Here is a 20,903-nt window from a genome sequence, read left to right as displayed (position 1 = left end):
TTTAATTCTAATACTTTCTTTTTCCATGGCCATTTCCTTAGTTGTTCATTGGCCATCCTTTTATTTTTATTTGTGTCTTTGTTCTAAACAGAATATAAATAAGTACACCTTTTAACACTTTATTTTGAAAAACTTTAAATAGCCATTAAAATTGCAAGAGGAGAATAACAAACAGTAGATTCACCAGCTGTAACATTTTGCCACATTTGTTCTCTCTCCTTTCTCCCTCTCATTTTCCCGTGTGTGTGTGTGTGTGTGTGTGTGTGTGTGTGTTGTCTGAACCATTTAAGAGATGGCTGCAGATATTTTAACCATTCACCCTCCTAAATACTGCAGGAAAGATAACTGATATAAAACTATTATCTCATAAATAGTTTATATCCAAATTTCAATAATTTTATAACACTATCCTATCTATAGTAATTTTTTTCCTAATCCTGGATCACTCTTATACATTGTATGTAGTTGTCCTATCTCTCTGGTCTCCTTTAATCTTGAGCAATTTCTCCAGATTCTTAACTCCTGAGACTGAGCTCAGGTCCTGGCCAAGCTCTGGGTGGAGAAGGCACCACAGCACCCTCACCTTCTCATCAGCCAGTGACCTATTAGCACAGGTTCCCTTTGATTCTGAAGAGGCAGAAAGGTCTGGAGATGGAGGAGAGAGGAAAGGTCTAGAATTCAGACTGCTCTGATCCCAGAAACACTCCTAAAGATTATTTTAGGAACTGTATCTACTATCTTTAATTTAAATGACAATTTCATAAAAAAAAACCTCACTAGCTCCCTATAGCTATGGCATATATAGAGATAAATAGATTACCAGGATTGGAATAGACACTTTGTATGTCAGATAAATATGATATATTATAGGAGGTAGGAACTGTCATGTCACTCAGTCACAAAGATTTAAAGTTGAAAGGGACCTTTGGGATCATCTAGTTTTTCCTCATGTTTGTATCCCCAGGACCTGGCATATAGAACTTCAATGAATATTAGATGGATGAAAGGGTACATAACAGAATGAATGGATGAATGAGTGAAGACTCTGCCAGTACTACATATATGACTCTGGACACCTTCTTCTTCTATAGAATGACTGGGAAACAAAGGTAAATGACACTGTCCTTTGAGCTCTTAATGCACAGGCTGATTAAGGAGACAAACATGTAAAGAGATCATATAAATAATGTGACAAAAGGCCATCATGAATGAATTTGGATTCTGGATGAACAATGTGGGTGCCTGTGCCCTGTTTTTTCCTGGTTCTCCCTCCCTCCTCCCTGCCAACATTGGTCATATGGGCCCCCACTGGCATGGAGAAAGTTTTCCCATGCCATGTGGTTCACAAACACTGAATGGTTTCCTCTGCGCAAACAACTGACTTGGCAAAGACCTGAGGCCCTGCTGCCCTGTAAGAAGCTCATATTCACACAAGCAGATGCCTACCATTCCCAGCCTACTTGTTCTGCTTTTAACATCCCCTCTTCCTTGCCCCTAACAGTCTCCACCACCCAGAGAAAGGTGAGGGGGCTCCAGGGTGGGAAAGAGAGAGCCACTAGAATAAAAGTGAACAAATGCATAAGTTACTCCTGAGAGTTCTTGCCCTTGATCCCTTAGATTCTGGGTTTACTTGGAAGGTGGATGGTGGAAGTGCACAGTGCCTATTAGGCCCTGCCTCTAGAACAAGAGTGGTGAAAACTGATTCCCGAACAGGCTCCCTACCATTCAATGCTGTTTCAATGTGGCCACTGCTTGGGACAAACACAGGCCAAAGGTAAATGGAATCCTAAGCTCAGAAAGAAAATACTGCAGACTTTGCCAAAGCAACATAAACACATCTCACTCCACCCCCACTCTGCCATTTGCCTAAATTGTTTATTTTATTATGTGGGTATTGAACAATGGGTGACAACTGCTTCTCAAAGTTGGATGTCATGGAGACTTAGCTGAACAATAGTACCAGTGCAATACTAATTTCTTTTATGCCAGTTGCATTAATGAGCATTTCACAGAACACTTTTTTTAATGGCTAAAAGATTCTGGTATGAAGCCTGGTATCTTTTAGAGCCCATCTCTTCCCACCCAAACCTTCCCTCTGACCTCTGATTGTCATTTTCCCTTAAACCTCTGAAAGGACACAAACTGTTACAGAGCCTTTGCCAATAGTGGATTTCCCTGTGAGTCCCTCTGTCTCACTTAAAATGTGGAATTAATGATATTGGGGTCTCCTTACTACCTCAAAAGTACATCTCTAGGAACCATCAGATGAAGCCTACTAAAGTAAAGCCACTACAGTTCATTACAAGGAAACGTCTGGAGATTCCCAGCCAGAAAATGCAACAGAGGTGGGCTGCTCAGCATGGGGAGGCACACATTTAGGTCTCAAGGCTCAGCCACTCCTAATGGGTTCCTGCTCTCCGGCCTTTCTTTCACAACTCTGACAACTCCTGTGTTAACTGGGTTTTCTGAATCTTCAGAGGAATAAATGGCACAAATGACAGCTCGTAAAACTGACTTTCTATAAATCACTTGTGTTTTCAAATATTTTAAATTCCCTTAACAAAATATACAAAAATAAGTTGTTAGCAATTTATAACCACTAACTGCCTTACGTGAAAGGGCAGATCACAATTTGATGTCTTAGGACACAGGGAAGGCGAAAGTGGAATATGAAGAGACAGGAGAGCAGACGGGGTTGGGAGGGATGATGCATGGCCCCAATCTGTCCCAGGGCCACCAGCCCATGCACCAGACCGGCATGCCCAGCTTTAGAAGAAAAATGGAAAATTCTTCCCTTCCTAATTCTCTTGACATAGACTTTCAGGGCAATCCTAGCTTTGCTAAGTATACAGTATTTTAGATGGACTGGAAGAAACATTGGCGGTTTTAATATAAGAATGTTTGTGCTTAGATTCTGAGATATTTGGACCCTACACTTCATCACCAGCTAACACATTGTACATGGTAAGCTTCCTGCTTGCAAGCTACCTGTCCTGCTTCTTCTTCATCTGTGTAGCTATGGCCATCTGGTTTTCAGCCTCAGGCAGTTCTTTAGCTTCAGCCTCAGAATTAGGCTCAGTTTCTTTCCAGGGAAGCTGCTGTGTATCTCCTCGAGATATAACTAGCACATAGCTTAGGCCACTTTTCATAAAAAGAACAAAATCTTCAAAGTCAGGCTACAAAATAAAATGATAAATGGCTTACTTCTGGCTCCTGAAACAGACAGACTAGATAGTGGTCACTACCAGGTCAGGGGACACCTTCCCCTTCGTGACCACTAGGAGACAGAACGTCATCTTTATAAGCCTCCTGTTCACAAACATATCTTGAAAGGAAAGAAATTTGCAGCTAGCAAGAATTTATCTTAAAGATAGTTAATAACAACTCTCTAACTTGAGGATGTTTCCATATCATTAGGAGGGATTGTTAAAACCCAGATTTCTGTAGTCCAATCCCAGAGTCTGTGATTCATGGGTTTTGAGTGGGGCCCTGGAACTGGGTTTTCTCAAAAGTTCCCAGGCAATGCTGATGCAATTGGTGCAACACTTTTCTGGGGCCAGAAGAGATGGTTTGAGTGGTGTAACTAGTTTAGAGTGGTGTTCAGTAGAACTTTCTATGCTAACAAATACATTCTGTGTTCTGCAGCATATGTAGATACATGCAGCTATTGAGTACTTGAATTGTGGCTAGCATTACTGAGATTCTGACCTTTAAATTTAATTTTAATGAATTTAAATTCAAATGACCACATATTAATGGCTACCATTTTGCATAGTACATTTCTAGAAGCTATGTCTCCTGACCCCCAAGCCAGTGTCCTTTCTAACACAGCACTTCCTTACCATATTCCAACAGGCAAAAAAGAAGTTTAAAAACAGGTTGAGGGAAAGGCCTTTAGGTAAAGAAAGGATTAAAGCTTGCCTATGAAGTTCATGATAAGGGGCCTTCAGCCTGGGATAAAAATCTACAGGAAAGGCCTGGATATTTACTTCCAGAGGGATGAGGGAGGGAGTTTGAGAGGAGAGGATGTAACATAAAGAGGTCTGCACAATAAAACACAATAAGATGGTCCACTTTGCTTGGCTGCCACAATTTCTACTGGCGATTTCTCCATAACCACCATCTTTGGCATTACCATGATATGGACACCAACAGAGACACCTGGAGCTTATTTGGTTAGTCAGACTTATTCATATGCTTTTCTATAATGAAGGTCTAAAACTTATAGGAATCCACTGTCTTTGAAAACACAATTGTTTTTTAACTTTCTTACCTGGTCTGCTATTCGAATATAGAAGTCTCTTACTTGTTTGTCAGTGAGCATTCTCTTATCCTCTGCTTCTATGACAAATCCTGCCTTGACAATCTTTGATTCAAGAGGAAGGTCAGATCCAGATGTGTTGTGGGACCACATGTAAAACAAGTCAAGGACATTTGTTTTCTAGGCTCTTAACAGACCAACCAGATTTGAGGGCATCTCATGTGAAGACCTCAGCACAAACCATATGGCACCAGGTTTGAAGGCGCTCAAAAATGTAGATACAAAGAAGGCTTTCTCCTGTCCCCTAATATTCAAGTTTTCAAGGCTTGAACCAGAGACTCCACAATATTTTTATTATTTAAGTAAATGGCCTGAGAATGTGAAAAAATTAACTGAATTCCAAGGAAAGAAATCATAGCTTTCTGAATCATTCAGGAAGACATAAATTTACAAGCACTTCTTAACCATCTATTTTCAAAATTGTTTCAACTTTCTTATTGCATAAGACTTTACTCTGTTAAGACCCTAACTCAGAATCCAATGTATTTTATTACTCTCATAGCAACAAAAATGCCCAAATTATGGGGAAAGATACAATTTAAGATTTAACCATGCTTTACTTGTCTTAAAAATCTGATTTAATGACAAAATCAGTCTGCATGTCAGTGTATAAAATATAACAAAAAGAAGTTTTGAGGAAAATATGACAAGTCCAATGAAGTATTAAACAATTCAGTGTAAGTGTAATCTGAATTAAAAATAATCAGTAATTACATTAAGTGATACTAATAATTTGAGCTCAATTTGATTGGAGTACATCTGGCACCAAGTTCTTTCTGCTTCTGTGATGAAACAAACCCTGTACTGATTCAACTGGCTTTGTTGATATTGTAGAGCATTCCTTACATTTCAGTGACCCTCCTAAATGAAATTCCAATTTGAACAATTTCTAAAATATTCAAATCATGTCTTTGTTAAGTTACTAGTGCCTGGCAACAGAAAACAAAATTCAAGCAACATTTAAACCAGATAACTTCTCCTTTACTATAGTTGAAAAATTCAGTGTGTTCACTTCCTTTTTATCCAAATCATTCTTTATTTTTTCTGCCTTGTTTGCTATGTAGCCTTTTACTATATATATCCACAGAGGTGGAGTAGTTGGGAGACATTCATAATTTACATCTCTGAAATGTTATTTACTGTGTGAAAACAAAAAAAAATTAACATAGGAACAGTATTGACTCAACTAAAAGAGCCATGTAATTTTTTAAATCTTTACTATTGTAGCTATTAAAATGTATTCAAATAAGGACTGTAAACCATTGGCATGTGATATGATTTTTGAAAACTTTACAAAATTTTACAAAACTTTACAAAACTTTACAAAAAAACTAAAACAAATATATTGGGGGGAGGTACAACTTGTATCCCCACCCGCCTACATACACACCAGAATCTGGAAGAAAAGGGCTATTCTTAGAGAGTGATACTAATTAAATCAACTCATAATTGGAAGGGAGAGTATATGTACAATGACCATGGACCATCTGCTTTATTGTAGTTTAATCAATGATAATGTTGCCAGACTTAAAGAAAGAATGCATGTTGCAAAGTTCATCAAGAGATATCCAACCTTTCCTGACACAGCTCCCTATGTGATCTCCTATATTGCACGTGTAACATTTTTTTCAAATTTTAATATACTTTTGTTGTTTCCATAAATAGTCACTGTACAGGGCTCAGCAAACTACAGCCTACAGTCAAAATCTGGCCAGCCCCCATTTTTGGAAATAAAGTTTATTGGAACAGAAACATAGCCATTTCTTTACATACTATCTATGGCTGCTTTCTCCATATGATGGCAGAGTTAAGCATCTGTGGCAGAGATCATATGCCCCCAAATATGAAAATTGTTACTATCTGACCCTTCACAGGAAGAGTCTGCTGACCTTTGGATCAAAATGCAATTTACATCTAAAAAAATTTATTCCCACTTTAAAACAAAACATTAAATGCTTTCTTAAGCTATCATGTATATATTCTTTTTATAAAGGAACATATATTTGTGACAACATGCAGGGGATAAAGCAAGCTTATAACAAGTTTGCATTGCTCATAACTAAACACGACGAACATTTGTTACAATCCAGTATAAGAACTATAATTTTTATCATTTATATTAGATGCTGGTAGAGCAAAGTTATTTAAATAAGGATGCCTGAATAGCTCTAACCTTGGTAAAGTTCTTAGAGGGACCTATCACCAGAAGTTCATTATGTTCTATTTTACTATAAATGATAAGCTTGTCTCCAAATTGACAATTAAGGGGTTGTTATTTTGTAGCTTAGTGTTGTTGGAAAATATTACTTACTTTTTCTTTAATTTCTAGAGCTTTTCTAGAAATCACAGCATCAGGTTTAATGATAGCAATAATGTGAAGTGGCTCTAGGGAAAAAAAAGAAGAATTTAATTTTCGTGACACAAAGTCTAAGTAATAAAAGACTTGGCAATTAGAAATGTGAACTACTAATATTCAGTGAAATTTTGTCCATTGACAGCTTTATTCTTTTTTACACCATTTCAACAACCAAAGAGTTTCTACTTAAAATCAAAGTGCAGTTCCTATGTTTGCAAGCAGGACAGTCACAAGAGTTTGCAGTCAATAAGCAAAAAACAATGAGTAGGTGGGTGCTAGTTATTTTAACACAATTCACTTGCCTTAGAATCACACCCATGATCCATTCAGCTCACTATCACTGGTGAGTAGTTTTAGTGCAAGCAACCATTACCAACTGATGGATTTATCATCTACAGATTCATCCACATTATCTACACATACTCAGGCTGAGCTTTTAGTGCAAGCTAGCTCACTGAGCACGCTGTTTGCACCTGCTCCCTTCAGAGTATGAATGCACACTCACATACCTACACCGACATTCCAGTGAACGCAGGAAATTGTCACCTGGAAAGTAAGCCAGGAATGTGGATCATCAAGGAAGAAATTGTTTTCACAAGTTTTTGGATGATGATGAAGGATGAAATAAGAGCAAGCTGCTGTCCAGATTACTCACAGGGGACTAATGAGACCAGGAGCTTCTGGTCCTGGGTAACCTCTGAAAGGCTACAGGCACAGAGAGCAAAGAGAAAGCAGGGGGGGCAGAAGAGGCTGCTTATTAGCAGCCAAGTCTAGTGCTGCACAGATCATCATTTATCCTGCCAGTCCCTTATCAGTTAACATGGATGTCATTACCCACTTTTCTGCAGCTAACTCTGTAATGAACATCCATGTACACAAATCTTTGCCATTACCTTAAAGTAAATTTACTTACCAACATTTTCATAGGGTGCTTCCCCAGCATCTTCTGTATCTGAGTCTACAAATGCAATTTCCTGATACTATGGAAAAGAAATGCAAATCAAAGTTATATTTTAATACGAAAGGGTTTTTAGAAATTTTGTTCCTAATAAACATTTATAACCCAAGGGATAGAAGGTGAAGTGGAAATGTGCCTGCATTTAACTAACACTACTTTTCCCAAGCTTTCCACTGAAATAAAATAAGGAGTATTTAAAATGGTTGGGATGAGAAGAGATCAAGAATAATGTATATATGCTATGTGGAAAACAGGTAAAAATAAAAAAACTTAAAACCTAAGATGTGCACAAGGAATAAAATGAGAAAGAAGCAGAAATTAACAAGTAAGAAAGCAAAAACTCCTAAGTATGTTACAGATCAAAAGGGCATTTGATAAGTTTTAAGATCTCTTCCTGACCATTACTCTTAGTAGCCTAGGAACAGAAAGACACCACCTTAACTTATAAAAAAAAGTCTTGCTCAAAATAATAGCCTATTTCCTACTATAGAGTAAAACACTAGGAAGGATGAGAGAGTCTTCATTTCTTGAGAACTCTGAAAGTGCTTCTGTAATCCTGTGAACTAGCTGAAGATTTATGTATTTACATATATACATCTTCTGGCAAACGAATGCCTCATTTCAAATTCTCAATGAACTAAAGACCCAACAATGTTTGACAATAACTGTACTGTAAGCACCTAATCTTATCATAATCAGAAATAAGATAATTATACCAGCTCTAACTCAGATTGAACTGACCTTGTGTTTGCTGGACCTGTACTGGCTAATGGGCCTGCCACTAACCATGTAAGACTAAGCACTCCAGATGAAGGAAGTCCAAATTAAGATGTGTCATAAATGGAAAATACACAGCACATTCCAAAGACCACTTAATCTTTTTAAGCCTTGTCTAACCATTTGTAAATATCTTCTAGGATTTCTTAAGGTTCCTGTTCAAGATTGCAACACAGAAGGCTCCTGAACTCACCTCCTCCCATGGACACACCAAATCTACAGCAGCGTAATGGAAAAATTCCCTCAGAAAGAAGTCCAGAAAATAGCTAAGTGATTCCTACACATCAGGCAAATGAGAAAAAATGTTTTGCACTGGGTTGGAGAGGTTGAGACACCATTTTGCCATGAACTTTGCCCCCACCACAGGGAGGGAACTCACACCTCCCTGAGGAGTCAAGGGTTTGGATCCAACATCTAGTAACCCAAATTTAAAACTTCCAACTGAGAGATGGACCCTCAAAATGCCAGCTCTGAAAGCCAGCTGGGGCTTGTGCCCATGAGACCACGAGTCCTTCACAGGCTGGGGAGGGATTGCTGGGGCCTCCTGCTAGGGCTCAGGGCAAGGGCAGCTGAATGGGGCACCCAGTTTCTCCTTGAAAGCTGGAGCCTGAGAGTCAAGCTCTTAATTTAACTCGGGTCTAGGGCCTTACTAAAATCCTCTGCAGAGACCAGGGAGGCCAGCAGGGACCAGCTCCACACTCTCCCTCTGCCCTGCTCCAGGTCACCCGTGTCTCCTTGGAGGATGCTTATACATTTGTCTGCACCCCCAGCTTTTGCAGCTGCTGCCCAGGAGATGAACTCTTTGGTCGCCTCACTCAGTGACCAGCAGAGCTTGCACATGGATATAGCACTGCAGCAAACAATGAAATAGTTCTTGACAGGCTACCCACATCCTGACCCTGGGCGAAGCAGAGAAGCAGCAGTCAGAGTTACCTAACTCCCAATATTTCCCTAAAGGAATCTTATTTGCATGTCTAGGGGCCTAAAGATCAGGATCCTAGTTTGACATATATCTAAGGGCCAAGTGCAATCCTCTCCAGAAACTGGGCAGGCTGGCAGGCACCATCTTCGCACTATCCCTCTGGCCTGCTTCAGTTCACTGGCACCAATGCAAAGATAGCTTGAACATACATCTGGCACATGGACTTTTGTGGCTCCTGCCCAGAAGACACATCCCTTGATAACCTGACTGTGGTGGCCAGCAGGGCTGGTATTCAAGGCTCAGCTGAACCAGCAATGGATAAGCTATCCAGACAGAAAACCAATAAGGAAACCTTGGACTTAAACTACATGTTAGACCAAATGGGCTTAACAGACATTTACAGAACATTCTATCCAAAAGCACCATTCTTCTCAAGGGCACATAAAACATTCACAGGACACATTATATGTTAGACCACATCAAACATCTTTTCCAACCACAATGGTAGAAAACTAGAAATCAAACACAAGAACTGGAAAATTCACAAATATGTAGAGATTAAACACCATACCACCAAACAACCAATGAATCAAAAAAAAAATTAAGAACTACCTTGAAACAAATAAAAATGGAAATGTAGCATGCTTATGCAACAAAAGAGCTCATAGAAGGGTAGCATTAAGAAAAAAGAAAGATCTCAAATAAGCAACCTAACTACATTTCAAGAAACCCAAAAAAGGAAACAAATGAAGCCAATGTTAGTAGAGGAAGGAAATAACAAAGATCACAGCATAAATAAATAAAATAGATAAAAGACCATGGAAAGCTGGTGTTTTGAAAAATAAACTAGATAAACTTTTAGCTGGATGCAGAAGAAAAGAGAGAAGACTCAAGTAAATAAAATTAGAAGTGAAAGAGGAGACATTGCAACCAGTATTACAGAAATACAAAGCAGCTTAAGACACCACTATGACCAGTTATGAACTCACCACCTCTAAGTTGTCTGCCCTCCCATGTTCACTGCTGCCTTATTTACAATAGCCAAGATATAGAAACAACTTCAGTGTCCAGCGGCAGATAAATGAATAAAGAAAATGGGATATTCAAAAAATACATATAATGTTATATTATCCATCTATTACCAAGAATGAAATCTTGCCATTGGAGACAACATGGATAGGCCTTGAAGGGATTATGCTAAGTGAAGTAAGTCAGACAGAGAAAGACCAATACTGTATGATTTCACTTATACTTGGAATATAAAAAAAATGAACCTGCAGATACAGGGAACAGAATGATGGTTGCCATAAGTGGTGGAAGTCAGGGAATTGGGTGAAGGTGCTCGAAAGATACAAACTTCCAGTTGTAAGATAAATAAGTTATGAGGATGGAATGTACAGCATGGTGACTATAGTTAACAATACTGCATTGTATATTGGAAAGTTGCTAAGAGATTCGATTTAAAAGTTCCCATCACAAGATAAAAATATAACTATGTGAGGTGAAAAATGTAAACTGAACTTAGTGTAGTAAGCATTTACAATATACACATGTATCAGATCATTATTCTATTCTTTAAATTAATACAATATTATTTGTTAATATAATCTCAAAAAAACTGGTAAGGAAAAAGATTTCTGTAAGTATTAAATAAGGACATTTGTTTGAAAATCTTAGCAAACAGTAAGTCCTCAATAATTCTTAGTGTTTATAATTTTCAAAAAGAAGCAGGAGGAGCAGAAAGAGAGAAGGAGACAGAAGAAAATGGAATCAATTCCCTAAAAAACAAGAAAACCTGAAAAAGTAAAGAAAAATGTCCTTGGATGAGAAAAATCCCTATTATAAATGTAAATTCCCCATATTTGTCATTTGTCAGTTTCCATCAAAATGTTCATTTTTTTCTACAGGTTCATAAAATACTTTGTACACACTTTGGATATTATCACATTGACACATAGTGCAAGAATTTTTCCCAGTTTACTGCTTTCCTCCTACATTTTAGGGTATACTTCAAAGTTTGAAATAATCAAATCTATCAATTTTTTCTCATTTGATATCTCTGTTTCGTGTTATGCTTACAAGGCCTTCCTCAACCTGTAACAATATGTTTGCCAATATTTTCTTCTAATACTTTTATGCTTTGTTTTTTCATATTCAGCTCTTTAATTCATCTGTAATTTATTTACATATATGATATGAAGAAACAATACAGTTTTCTTACACAAATAGCCCATATTGCTAAACCTGCTAATTGAATTTTTATCCTATCCTGGTTTAAACTGACACTTTTTATAGCAAGTACTTATGCAAACTTGAGCCTATACTTTCATTATTTCTCTTTTTTCAATATTTCTTGGCTTGTCTCCACTTTGTTTCTTAAATTCATGCTTTTTCTTTTTGTTGTTATTTGTTTGGTGTGTGTGTGTGTGTGTGTGTGTGTGTGTGTGTGTGTGTGTGTGTGTATTTCAATAGTGCCAGTTGCTTCTATTTATCTGCCTATATTCTGATCACTTTGTGTGGCTTGTTTTCTTAAGCTACTTTGTTCATACCTGCAAATGCTTTATGTATCATTTCTTAATTTTCAAGTATTTCATATCTTATTATACAGGTAATACACTTCACACACACAGGATCTTATTCCAAGTATCCTCTTAGAGTGTATTCTTTTCTTAATCTTGTCCCTCGTTCTATATCAGAGCTAGAACACTAGAATATTATCACTGGATAATATTCCATTGCATGGATTTGTATAAACCACAGACATTTTAGGTAATCTATTCACTGTTGCTGGACATTTAGGTTGAGTCTACATTTTTAAAAACATGGACAACACTGCAATAAACATCCTTTTCTATTTTTGTCTCATTATTTTCTTAGGGAAAATTATTAGAGTACAATTATTCAAATAATATAATTTATATGTTTTTAAAGGCCTTTGATTCAAATTGCCAAAACACTTCCTAGAAAGTTTACACCATTGAGACATCTAGATGGTTATAAAGTTAGGTAAAATGCTTTAGGAAAACAACAAAACAGATGTAATTTTTTCTTTAACGTAGGAATCCAAAGTATTACCTGAGGGCGATCCATTTCACCTGCTGCAATTTTCTTCTCCTCATTGATCAAGCTAATAACTTTTTGATTAACAAGTGGTACATTCGCACCTTTAATTTTTGCAATAATTTTGCCATCCTTTGGGGGAAAAGAAAGAATGAAGGAACTTTCATTTTCAGGGTAAGTTAAGACTTCAACAGGACTAAGTCATCCCACCCTGCCCCATGCCCCCAACAATACTTTCAGCTATTATTATTAGCTCTTTTAAAATAAGGCACTAGTGATGTGAAAGTATACATTGATTTGGTGAACCCAGATCTTCAAGTTCTATATATTCCAATTTGTCCTCCCATGACCAAAGGCAAGGCATCCCTACATTATATTTTAACGGCTCTGAATGGCCCTCCCAACACTGCCTTCTCTAATTATGCTCAACACTATGCCCTTTTGTCTGTCTGTCAACACATACTTGCCAGAAGTCTGTTTATGGGCATAGTACCAAGCGTGGTGGTATGGAATAATAGGCCTGGTACCTGACGTGATTAAAATACAGAAAACAAAACAAAAACGAGACAACCCATGGACAAACACATGTGAAAAACCAACCACGATAGGTTTCACAAAGAGAAACACAAAGCCCTGAGAGCATCCACAGGACTGTCCTGGTCAAGGAGACCACCAAAGGTACTTACCAACATCAGGAAGGGAATCTGGGTTGAAAATCTGAAAGACGGGTAAGAGATAACTAGGAAAATCGAGGAAGAGCATTCGAGGCAAAAGGAGCAAAGATGCAAAGGTCCTAAGGCTGAAGGGAATACGGCAAACAAGGCCAGAGTGAGGGGACACCTGGTATGGTAAAGGGCTTGAAAGGAAGAGTTTGAGCCACGTGCCAAGGTCTTCAGCATCTATCTGAAAACGAGTAAATGACAGCAGTGAGGGGTAGGGAAGGAGGTTAGCTGAAAAGAGTGGATCTCTAATTAGCAAGAAAAAAAAAAGTTATTGAAGTAAGAAGAGTAAAGGGAACGTCAGTTCAACTGATGACCTCAAAAAACATAATCCAAGAAAACAGTCACCACTCCGGGCTGCAGAGAAAAATGTCCTAAGTTAGGAGTCATATTTAAGGAAAGCCAAGGGGGTGGAGCAAAAGCTCAAAGATGTGGTTAAGGATACTGGGTTAAGGATATTTCATCATACTGGTACTTCCATCAGTTCCAGATGCTGCAGAGTGAAAGGGTTTGAAAGAGAGGAAGAATTGAACCATCAGGAAAAGAAAATTCTGAAGCATTAGAAGGAGGGCCATGCATGGCAGGGAGGAAGAATGGACTTAAACTTTAGACATTGATTGCAGGTAAGACACTGGGGACTAGATGGTCAATTTAAGGAGAGCGGGCATGGGTCTACGGATCAAACCTGAGCAGACTGACAGGCGATGACCATCCCAGAGTGTCCACCTGCCCAGTCTTTCTTCCTCAACCACATGCCCTGCCACTGCTGCTAGAGCCCCCTCCTTGTTCTGTTAGCCTACCAAGCCCATCTCGGCCTCTGCGCAGTTACTCATCCTGGTTCCCTAAACTATGTCTAGGCCAGGGGTCAGAAAACCATGACCCACTACAGAAAGTGTATTTCAGCAAAGCTGAAAATACTTATCTAGCCCTTTACAGCAAATGCTGGCTGACCTCTCATCTAAATCATCAAATTCTACAACTCCAACTTACAGCAATGTAATTTTTTAAATTCAGTTCCTTGGTATGGATATAGTTGGAAGGGTATTATTTAACAGGGGCAAAAGTTGGAGCCAATAAGTGTTTTAAAATCATTATTTCTAATATTAAAAAAAATGATGAACTGTCCCACAGCATAGGGATAGACCAAGCTCCCTCTGCGAAGGTTTTCCTTACTGTCCTGTTTCTTCAGTTGTGTCACAGCTAGACTTCGTGTCACACAATTTAGTGCCTAAATACTCTCCTTTTAGAAAATGGCACTTATGTTTTTCTGATTATTAAAGTTGTGTGTTCATCACAGAATATTTGGGAAAAATAGAAAAGTAGAAAGTAGAAAACTTAAATTATGCATCCTTCTTCCATATATAGAAAACTACTATGAACAATTTGGTGAATGATCTTCCTGTCTTCTATGCATTTGTCAGTACAGAGATAAGAGCATATATAATACAAAATAGTGATCATATGGATATTTCCTTGTATTGATATACATGAATATTTATAACCAATTCTCTACTACTGGGTATCTAAGAAATTTCCAATTTTTCAGTCCTGCAAAAAATGATTCATCTTACATGGACCTAGAGGGTATTATGCCAAGTGAAGTATGTCAGACCAAGAATGACAAATACTGTATGATTACACTTATATGTGGAATCTAAAAAACCAAACAAATAAAACAAAAATAGACCCATAGACACAGAGAACAGCCTGTCGGTTGCCACAGGAGAGGAAGTGCAAAGAAGGGCCAAAAAGCTGAAAAAAGAGAAAAAAATTAAAATGTTCGCTATCTTGATCTAGATGATGGTTACATGAGTGTATATGCATGCCAAAATTCATTAAGCTGTACACTAAAATTTCTGCATTTCACAAAAATAAGTAAATACACTTAAATGAAAAAAATAATGCATCACATAAATCTCTGATTGTTTCCTTAGGAAAGGTAAATGCCATCTTATTTTTCTTTTCCTTGATCAACTCAGTGTGTGGTAATTTAATTTCCTCAGCCCATTATGAGGTCTGAGGTATGTTTTGAGTCTTAGAAGTTAAGTTATGACATGTATTAGTAGACAAAGATAAAGCAAGAAAAACCTACAACTATCAAATTATCACCAAAAAACATAGTAGTTTTACAATGCTACATACTTTTTAACTGTAAATTGGAATCTGATTATACATTTGAAACAATATACTTACGACACTGAAGAGAAAAACAGGCTCACATTTATCTCTAAATGGCTGCAAAGTCACAATGCTGTCAGCTTCTGCCTGAAAAAAAATTGTCATTTAATAATAAAGGAAACTATACCCAAGTCATTTGTTTTCTGAGTATGATACAGGCATTTTAAGGCTCAAATACTGGCAGGTCCTGCCTCATCTGGCCTCAACCTTACTTCTTACTTTTCATCTTTATGGCTCAAACTGTTGCTAAACTCATCTCCTTGTAAGGGTTTACTATGTACCACCATGCTTTCCTCCCTCCTGACCTGCTCTTTGCCCTTCCTTTTCCAACCCAGCTCAAGTATCCAAGAACTCTTGTCTTCCCCCTTCCTGCTGCAAATCTTCTCCTACTCCACAAAGCACTGCCCCTTTCTCCGGGCCCCTGGTGTCCCTTGCAACACTGCACTACTGTTAGATGAGCCTATCTCATTTCCTCTGTTGCAAGGAGAGCTATTTGCACGGGTAGATGAGAGTTCATGTTCATCTTTGCACGTCACCCCGCCCCCTGCATCAGTCACAGGGCCATGCGTAGAACAGGGACTCACTGAGTGCTCCTTGAATGAATTGTTGTCAAATGTCCAAATCTTTGATTTTTATTTTATAAATAAATTGTATTTTATTTTATGTTTGCAATTTTCTTAAATTTTTGTGATAGATTCAAGTTGTCCTACATTGATTAAAAACAACTATATATCAAATAACAATGTGGAAACCAAGCCATCAGCCCTCAGAGGTTGTAATCTTTTCTTAACATACTGGATTCTATCAAATTTTCTTTTCTTTCCTTTTTTTTTTTAAGACGGTTCTGCTTTCAAAAAAAAGGGAGAAGACTAAAAGGAAGTCATCTAAATTATTAAAGGACAGAAGTCAAAGATTACATTTAAAAGAAGTCTAGGTATCATCATTAGAATGTATGTAATAAAGTATCAACAATTAAAGTATTTAATAATATAAAAACTACAATAAATAATATTTGCTGAGTTTTTGTAAGTTATAAGTAGAATGTTAGTACAAGTCTTCAAGTCTTTTAAAAGAGCACATAACAGAAAACTTATATTGACCATTCCACTTAGGGGGATTTCAATATGTAAATCAGCCTCATAGGTTTTCATTCTGGTCTTAAATTTACAAGTTCAGGAAAGGGCCCCTTTCCTGGGTTAACTGCAGAAAGTCAAATATCCAGTAGAGGGCGCCCTTCATTGCACCCAGTGAAGGATTGGCCACTGTACTAAATATTTTCACCTTTTATAAGCAGGTCATAGCAGAAAAACAGCATTAATCTATATGAATGCACTACTGTTGAGTGTGCTTAATTTACACATAACAGAGGAAAAAAAACCACTCAGGGAAAACTCACAAATTTTGTTTCTGTTAAAATTCAACAGATACCGGTGTTATAAATAGGATATACTTTGGAAAGAATTTACCAACACTTCCCAGTGGGACAGATGTAGTAAGAGAACTGACTCCCTGTGAAGTCGGTTGAGGAATTCTGCTTGGTTGGGGTACCACTGGGAGGACACAGCCAGAAGCCTCTGGCACTGGGAGAAGCACTGGTAAGACTTGCCTCCTCACACAGCTCTGAGCTGTGAAAAAAGTGGGAACCCAACAATCTCTGTGGTCTAATTCTCTCCACATCCACTTCTCAGCCTGCACCTCAGCCTCCATCACTGTGTGCAACCCACACACATAGCCCAGGTTTTTTGCTGCTCAGACTCTATAAACAAGGAGGCATTTAATGACTCTAAACCACATGGGGACAGAGCATCAAGTCACAGGTCCTCAGTGTCTAGGGACTTCTTGCTTTGCTTCCTTTCTTATGCCCAAGTTCCCTTCCAGATAGCATGACAGGTGAGCAGGGGGTCTCCTTCTTTAGTCTCTCCCCACTGACCCCGCTTTCCTTTTAGACCCCGGAGTTCCCCTGATCCCCAGCCCAGGCACTTGCACCCTACCACTTTGAGACAAACTTCCCTAATGCCAACTGCCAGGACTCACAAGAACTTCTGACCCTTGAACTCTGTGATTCATTTGCCAGCTGTTAGATCTTTCTGATGTGGTTTTTTAACTTTTTTTACCAACCCCTTGTCAACTGCATGTGCTAATCCCCTTTAGGCCCCACTCTCTGTGGTCTGAACTTAGTTCTTCCTCCCTGCCAAGGATCAAATCTCGAATCATATCCCATCTCCATTCAGATATTTCTGACTTTTCAGAGTGAAGCAGATTGTTATCAAATGCTGCCCTTTAAAAAACTGCAAGACCCTCATTCCAGAAGACAATGTCAGCCTCTGGACAAAAAGATGTAATGATTGTATATAACCACCCACTCTCTCGAAGACAAATAATAAGAAGAGGTGAGTTTCTAAGCAGCTTTAGACTGCTTGTTTGTAACCCTGAACTAAGAAAAAGAAGTCCTATAAAGAATGTATCTTCAGAAGGGGATGGATAGTCAAACAAAAGTTAAGGTCAGTAAACAAATTTTTTCCCAATGTCTGGGTTGGGAAGGGTCACCGAAATCTTGTGTACAGGAGAACATACAATGGTTCATGTCTATATCAGAGATTATGTGTGAATATAAGGAGTAAAAATAGGCAATCAGTTATCTGCTTCTGCATCTTAGGTCTAGTTGTTTTGCATGTGTTTCTGTCCAGTAGAAATAAAATGTGAACCAAATATATATATTTTTTATTCTCTAGTAACCACCTTTAAAAACTAAAAAGAAAAAGCTGAAAATACCATTAAAATATTTTTAACTTAATCCAAGATATCCAAAATATTGTCATTTCAACACGTAATCAAGGTAGAAAATTGTTGAGATAGTTCACATTCTTTTTTTCATACTAAGTCTTCAAAATCTACTGTGGATTTTATACTTAGAGTACATCTCAATTTGTAGGCTAAATTATAATCAGAAATAATTAATCTTCAATTAGATTTCTTAAAATTTATAGTCAAAAAAGTGGATTCACATGCCCAAATCGTCTCAAATAACTTTAATAGCTTTATAATGATGAATTATCAGTTTTTTAATTTAAATTAATTAAAATTAAAAATTCCATTCCTCATTTGTACTAGCCATATTTCAAATACTCAACAGCCACTTGTGCCTAAGGCCACCATACTAGACAATAAAGTTCTAAACAGTTGCTAATTTAACATAGATAAATTGGATAATCAATACAATGAAATCCAATGAATTTGGCTGTAATATTTTAATCCCTTGTCACATTTGGAAGACAAGTAAGTTGGGGGTGGGGGTGGGGATGGGAATCACAATTACTGGAAAATCGGTAACTGCATAATTGCCCAGAGTCCTACCTAATCCTATCTGGTAAACAGCATTCATCCTTATTCTAAGAGACACATTGAACAGATGGTCAGGTTAAAAGAAACAGGTCAAGTAGACATACATCCATTTATATACTTTTCTAATGTTCACAGCCATTGGTAAACAACTTCACCATTATAGGAAGGGGATAAAATCACATTCCTTCTCAGGTCTGGTAGAACTAAATATATAGTAAAACTGTCAAGTAAACATTGTTTATCTTGGACTTGACAGGTTGTTTAAATTAAGACAATCGTTAAAGAGAATAAACACTTAAAGTAACAGAAAATAATAGTTTAATGGGAATGAAATCCTTACTACAACAAAATGGAGAATTTCATCTTCGTTCACCTCATTTTTCAATTTTCTGAATAAAGTCTGCATTGCTTTGCAAGGTCCACACCAGGCTTGGTAAACATCAATCACTAGAAGATGATAATATTTATGGGAAAACAGTCAAAGAATCTAGAATGGCAGCTTATCCCAACGCTGGGGCAGTGGCAAGAGCATAGACATAGCGGGTTTTACGCTGGAAGTGGGAGCCACGCTCTGTGCTGGAGTGCCATGAGATGCCCTGAGCTGGACAAGGGTGGGCGGAGCCCCAGTACCTGTTAGGCCTTTGTTCTGCAACATCTCATCCCACAGCCTTTGATTATTGATGACTGCCTGCAAAGGAAGGCACTGTAAAGGGTCTTCAAGTGCCAGCGCACCAGGTAAAGAATTGATACGTCATGCCCACCTGTAACTGGATTTCTCGCTTTTTGCTTGCCATTTTTCCACTATCACAAGAAAAAGGAAAGGAAGAAAAACAGAAAACATTTAAGAGGGAATTTAAATAATAATCTCTTTATACATTCAAGCAGCATCTGAACGTATCCTACAAATTTTCCTTCAGCAAACGTTGGATTGTGGCTCCCCTGGTTCAGAGGAGCCAATTACTGAAGGCGTCTTCATACTGGGCTCTGTGCTAAATGCGGACAGCAGCCACGCCATCTCACTCTCCCAATAATCCTGACTCAAGGTAGGAATGTGAGGAAGTAGTTTCTTAAAATAGCTTCGTTTGTTTCCCAAAAGCATTATGCAGTGCTCTATTTCGATTTGCACACATGTTGTCTATAAGTATGCTCGTGGATCTTTCTTGGGTTCCTCCCTTCCCAAGGAGACTGTATTTTTAGGAGGAGGCCACCAGTGTCCGCAGCGCAACATAAACGGCCCACGGGTTAAATCCACGAGGCCCCAACGCCCTCATCTGCCCTATTCGATGGTGTGAGGCCGTTTCCTTGTGGGTCTGACGGCGTGTGTGAGAGCAACAAAGGAGGGGCCCCGAACAGGGCTCCATCCCGGCGAAGGTGCCGGGTTCTCCAGCCCGCCTTACACAGAACAGATCCTCCTCTGGGCTAGACCGGGACGGTGACAGGCCAGGGACGGGCAGTCCTGAGCATCTCAGGCGCCGCCTGCGAGGCCTTGGGGGCCTTGCGCCGGGAGCTGCGCCTCGTCAGAGCACCTGGGCGCCGAGGGAGACCAAGGGGAGGACGTGGTCGCCAGGGGCCCGGGCAGAGCGCTCCAGGCGCCAACGTCCCCGCCGCTCCTCCGGCCGCGCGCGAGCCCCGCCTCCCCACCCGACCGCGCCCGAGGCCCCGCCCAGCGGCAGGCCCGGAGGCGGGGACCCAGCGAGGGCTCTGCGGCCGGGCGCCCCACGCCGAAGGCACAGCCCAGAACTGCTCCCCTGAAAGATGCTACCCTGCGCCAGCCGCCTCCTCCCGCCCCAGTGCCCCCAGCAGCTCCGCTGGGCCTCCGGGATGCACCTGCTCGGGGCAGGACTCCTTCCAGCGCCCGCCTCGGTTCTCTGGGTAACGTGGACACGCCTCACACTGGAGTAGAGGCGCTCTGCTGCCCAGCCCCAGCCGGCCTCCCAGCTTCTCCTGCACCTGCCCTGCGATTGGGGGTGGTTCTTCTTCTAATCATTTAGAAATAATTTTAGACTTAAAGAAAATAATACACAGAGCTTCCCCTAAAGTTGAAATCTTTAATATCCATAGTGCCATTATCATCGAAGCCAGGATATCAACACGGGTACAATATTTGACTACTTTATAGATCCCATACAAATCTGTTTTTCCACGAATGTCCTTTTTCTGGTCCAGGATCCAATCCGAAGTTCCACATTGCATGTAGTTGTCGTGTCTCCTTAATCTTCTTCCAATCTCAGTTTCTCTGAACCATCTTTCTTTTATAATCTTGATGTGTG

General features: G+C 39.2%; 1 protein-coding gene across 3 annotated transcripts in view; it reads right to left on the bottom strand.

The window, feature by feature from the left end:
* NME8 (NME/NM23 family member 8) overlaps window positions 1-20,262 on the bottom strand; it is a 41,604-nt gene extending 21,342 nt beyond the window's left edge. The window contains exons 1-10 of one of the 3 annotated variants that reach the window (XM_037010788.2): window positions 20,031-20,262; window positions 19,395-19,434; window positions 19,264-19,321; window positions 18,974-19,080; window positions 15,307-15,378; window positions 12,410-12,526; window positions 7,591-7,657; window positions 6,633-6,706; window positions 4,274-4,366; window positions 2,989-3,176 (exon numbers count right to left, since the gene is read on the bottom strand). In XM_037010788.2, coding sequence (XP_036866683.2) covers window positions 2,989-3,176; window positions 4,274-4,366; window positions 6,633-6,706; window positions 7,591-7,657; window positions 12,410-12,526; window positions 15,307-15,378; window positions 18,974-19,080; window positions 19,264-19,321; window positions 19,395-19,427 — 809 coding nt within the window. In that variant the 5' untranslated portion in view covers window positions 19,428-19,434; window positions 20,031-20,262. The remainder of the gene's footprint in view (window positions 1-2,988; window positions 3,177-4,273; window positions 4,367-6,632; window positions 6,707-7,590; window positions 7,658-12,409; window positions 12,527-15,306; window positions 15,379-18,973; window positions 19,081-19,263; window positions 19,322-19,394; window positions 19,435-20,030) is intronic. The other 2 variants (XM_073239063.1, XM_073239064.1) reach the window with 2 other exon arrangements.
* Window positions 20,263-20,903: the final 641 nt, after the last annotated feature.

The sequence above is a fragment of the Manis javanica genome, chromosome 6 (genome assembly GCF_040802235.1).
Source record: "Manis javanica isolate MJ-LG chromosome 6, MJ_LKY, whole genome shotgun sequence".
Classification (NCBI taxonomy): domain Eukaryota; kingdom Metazoa; phylum Chordata; class Mammalia; order Pholidota; family Manidae; genus Manis; species Manis javanica.
The sequence above is the reverse complement of the archived record's forward strand: the minus strand, read 5'-3'. Positions and strand labels throughout refer to the sequence as shown.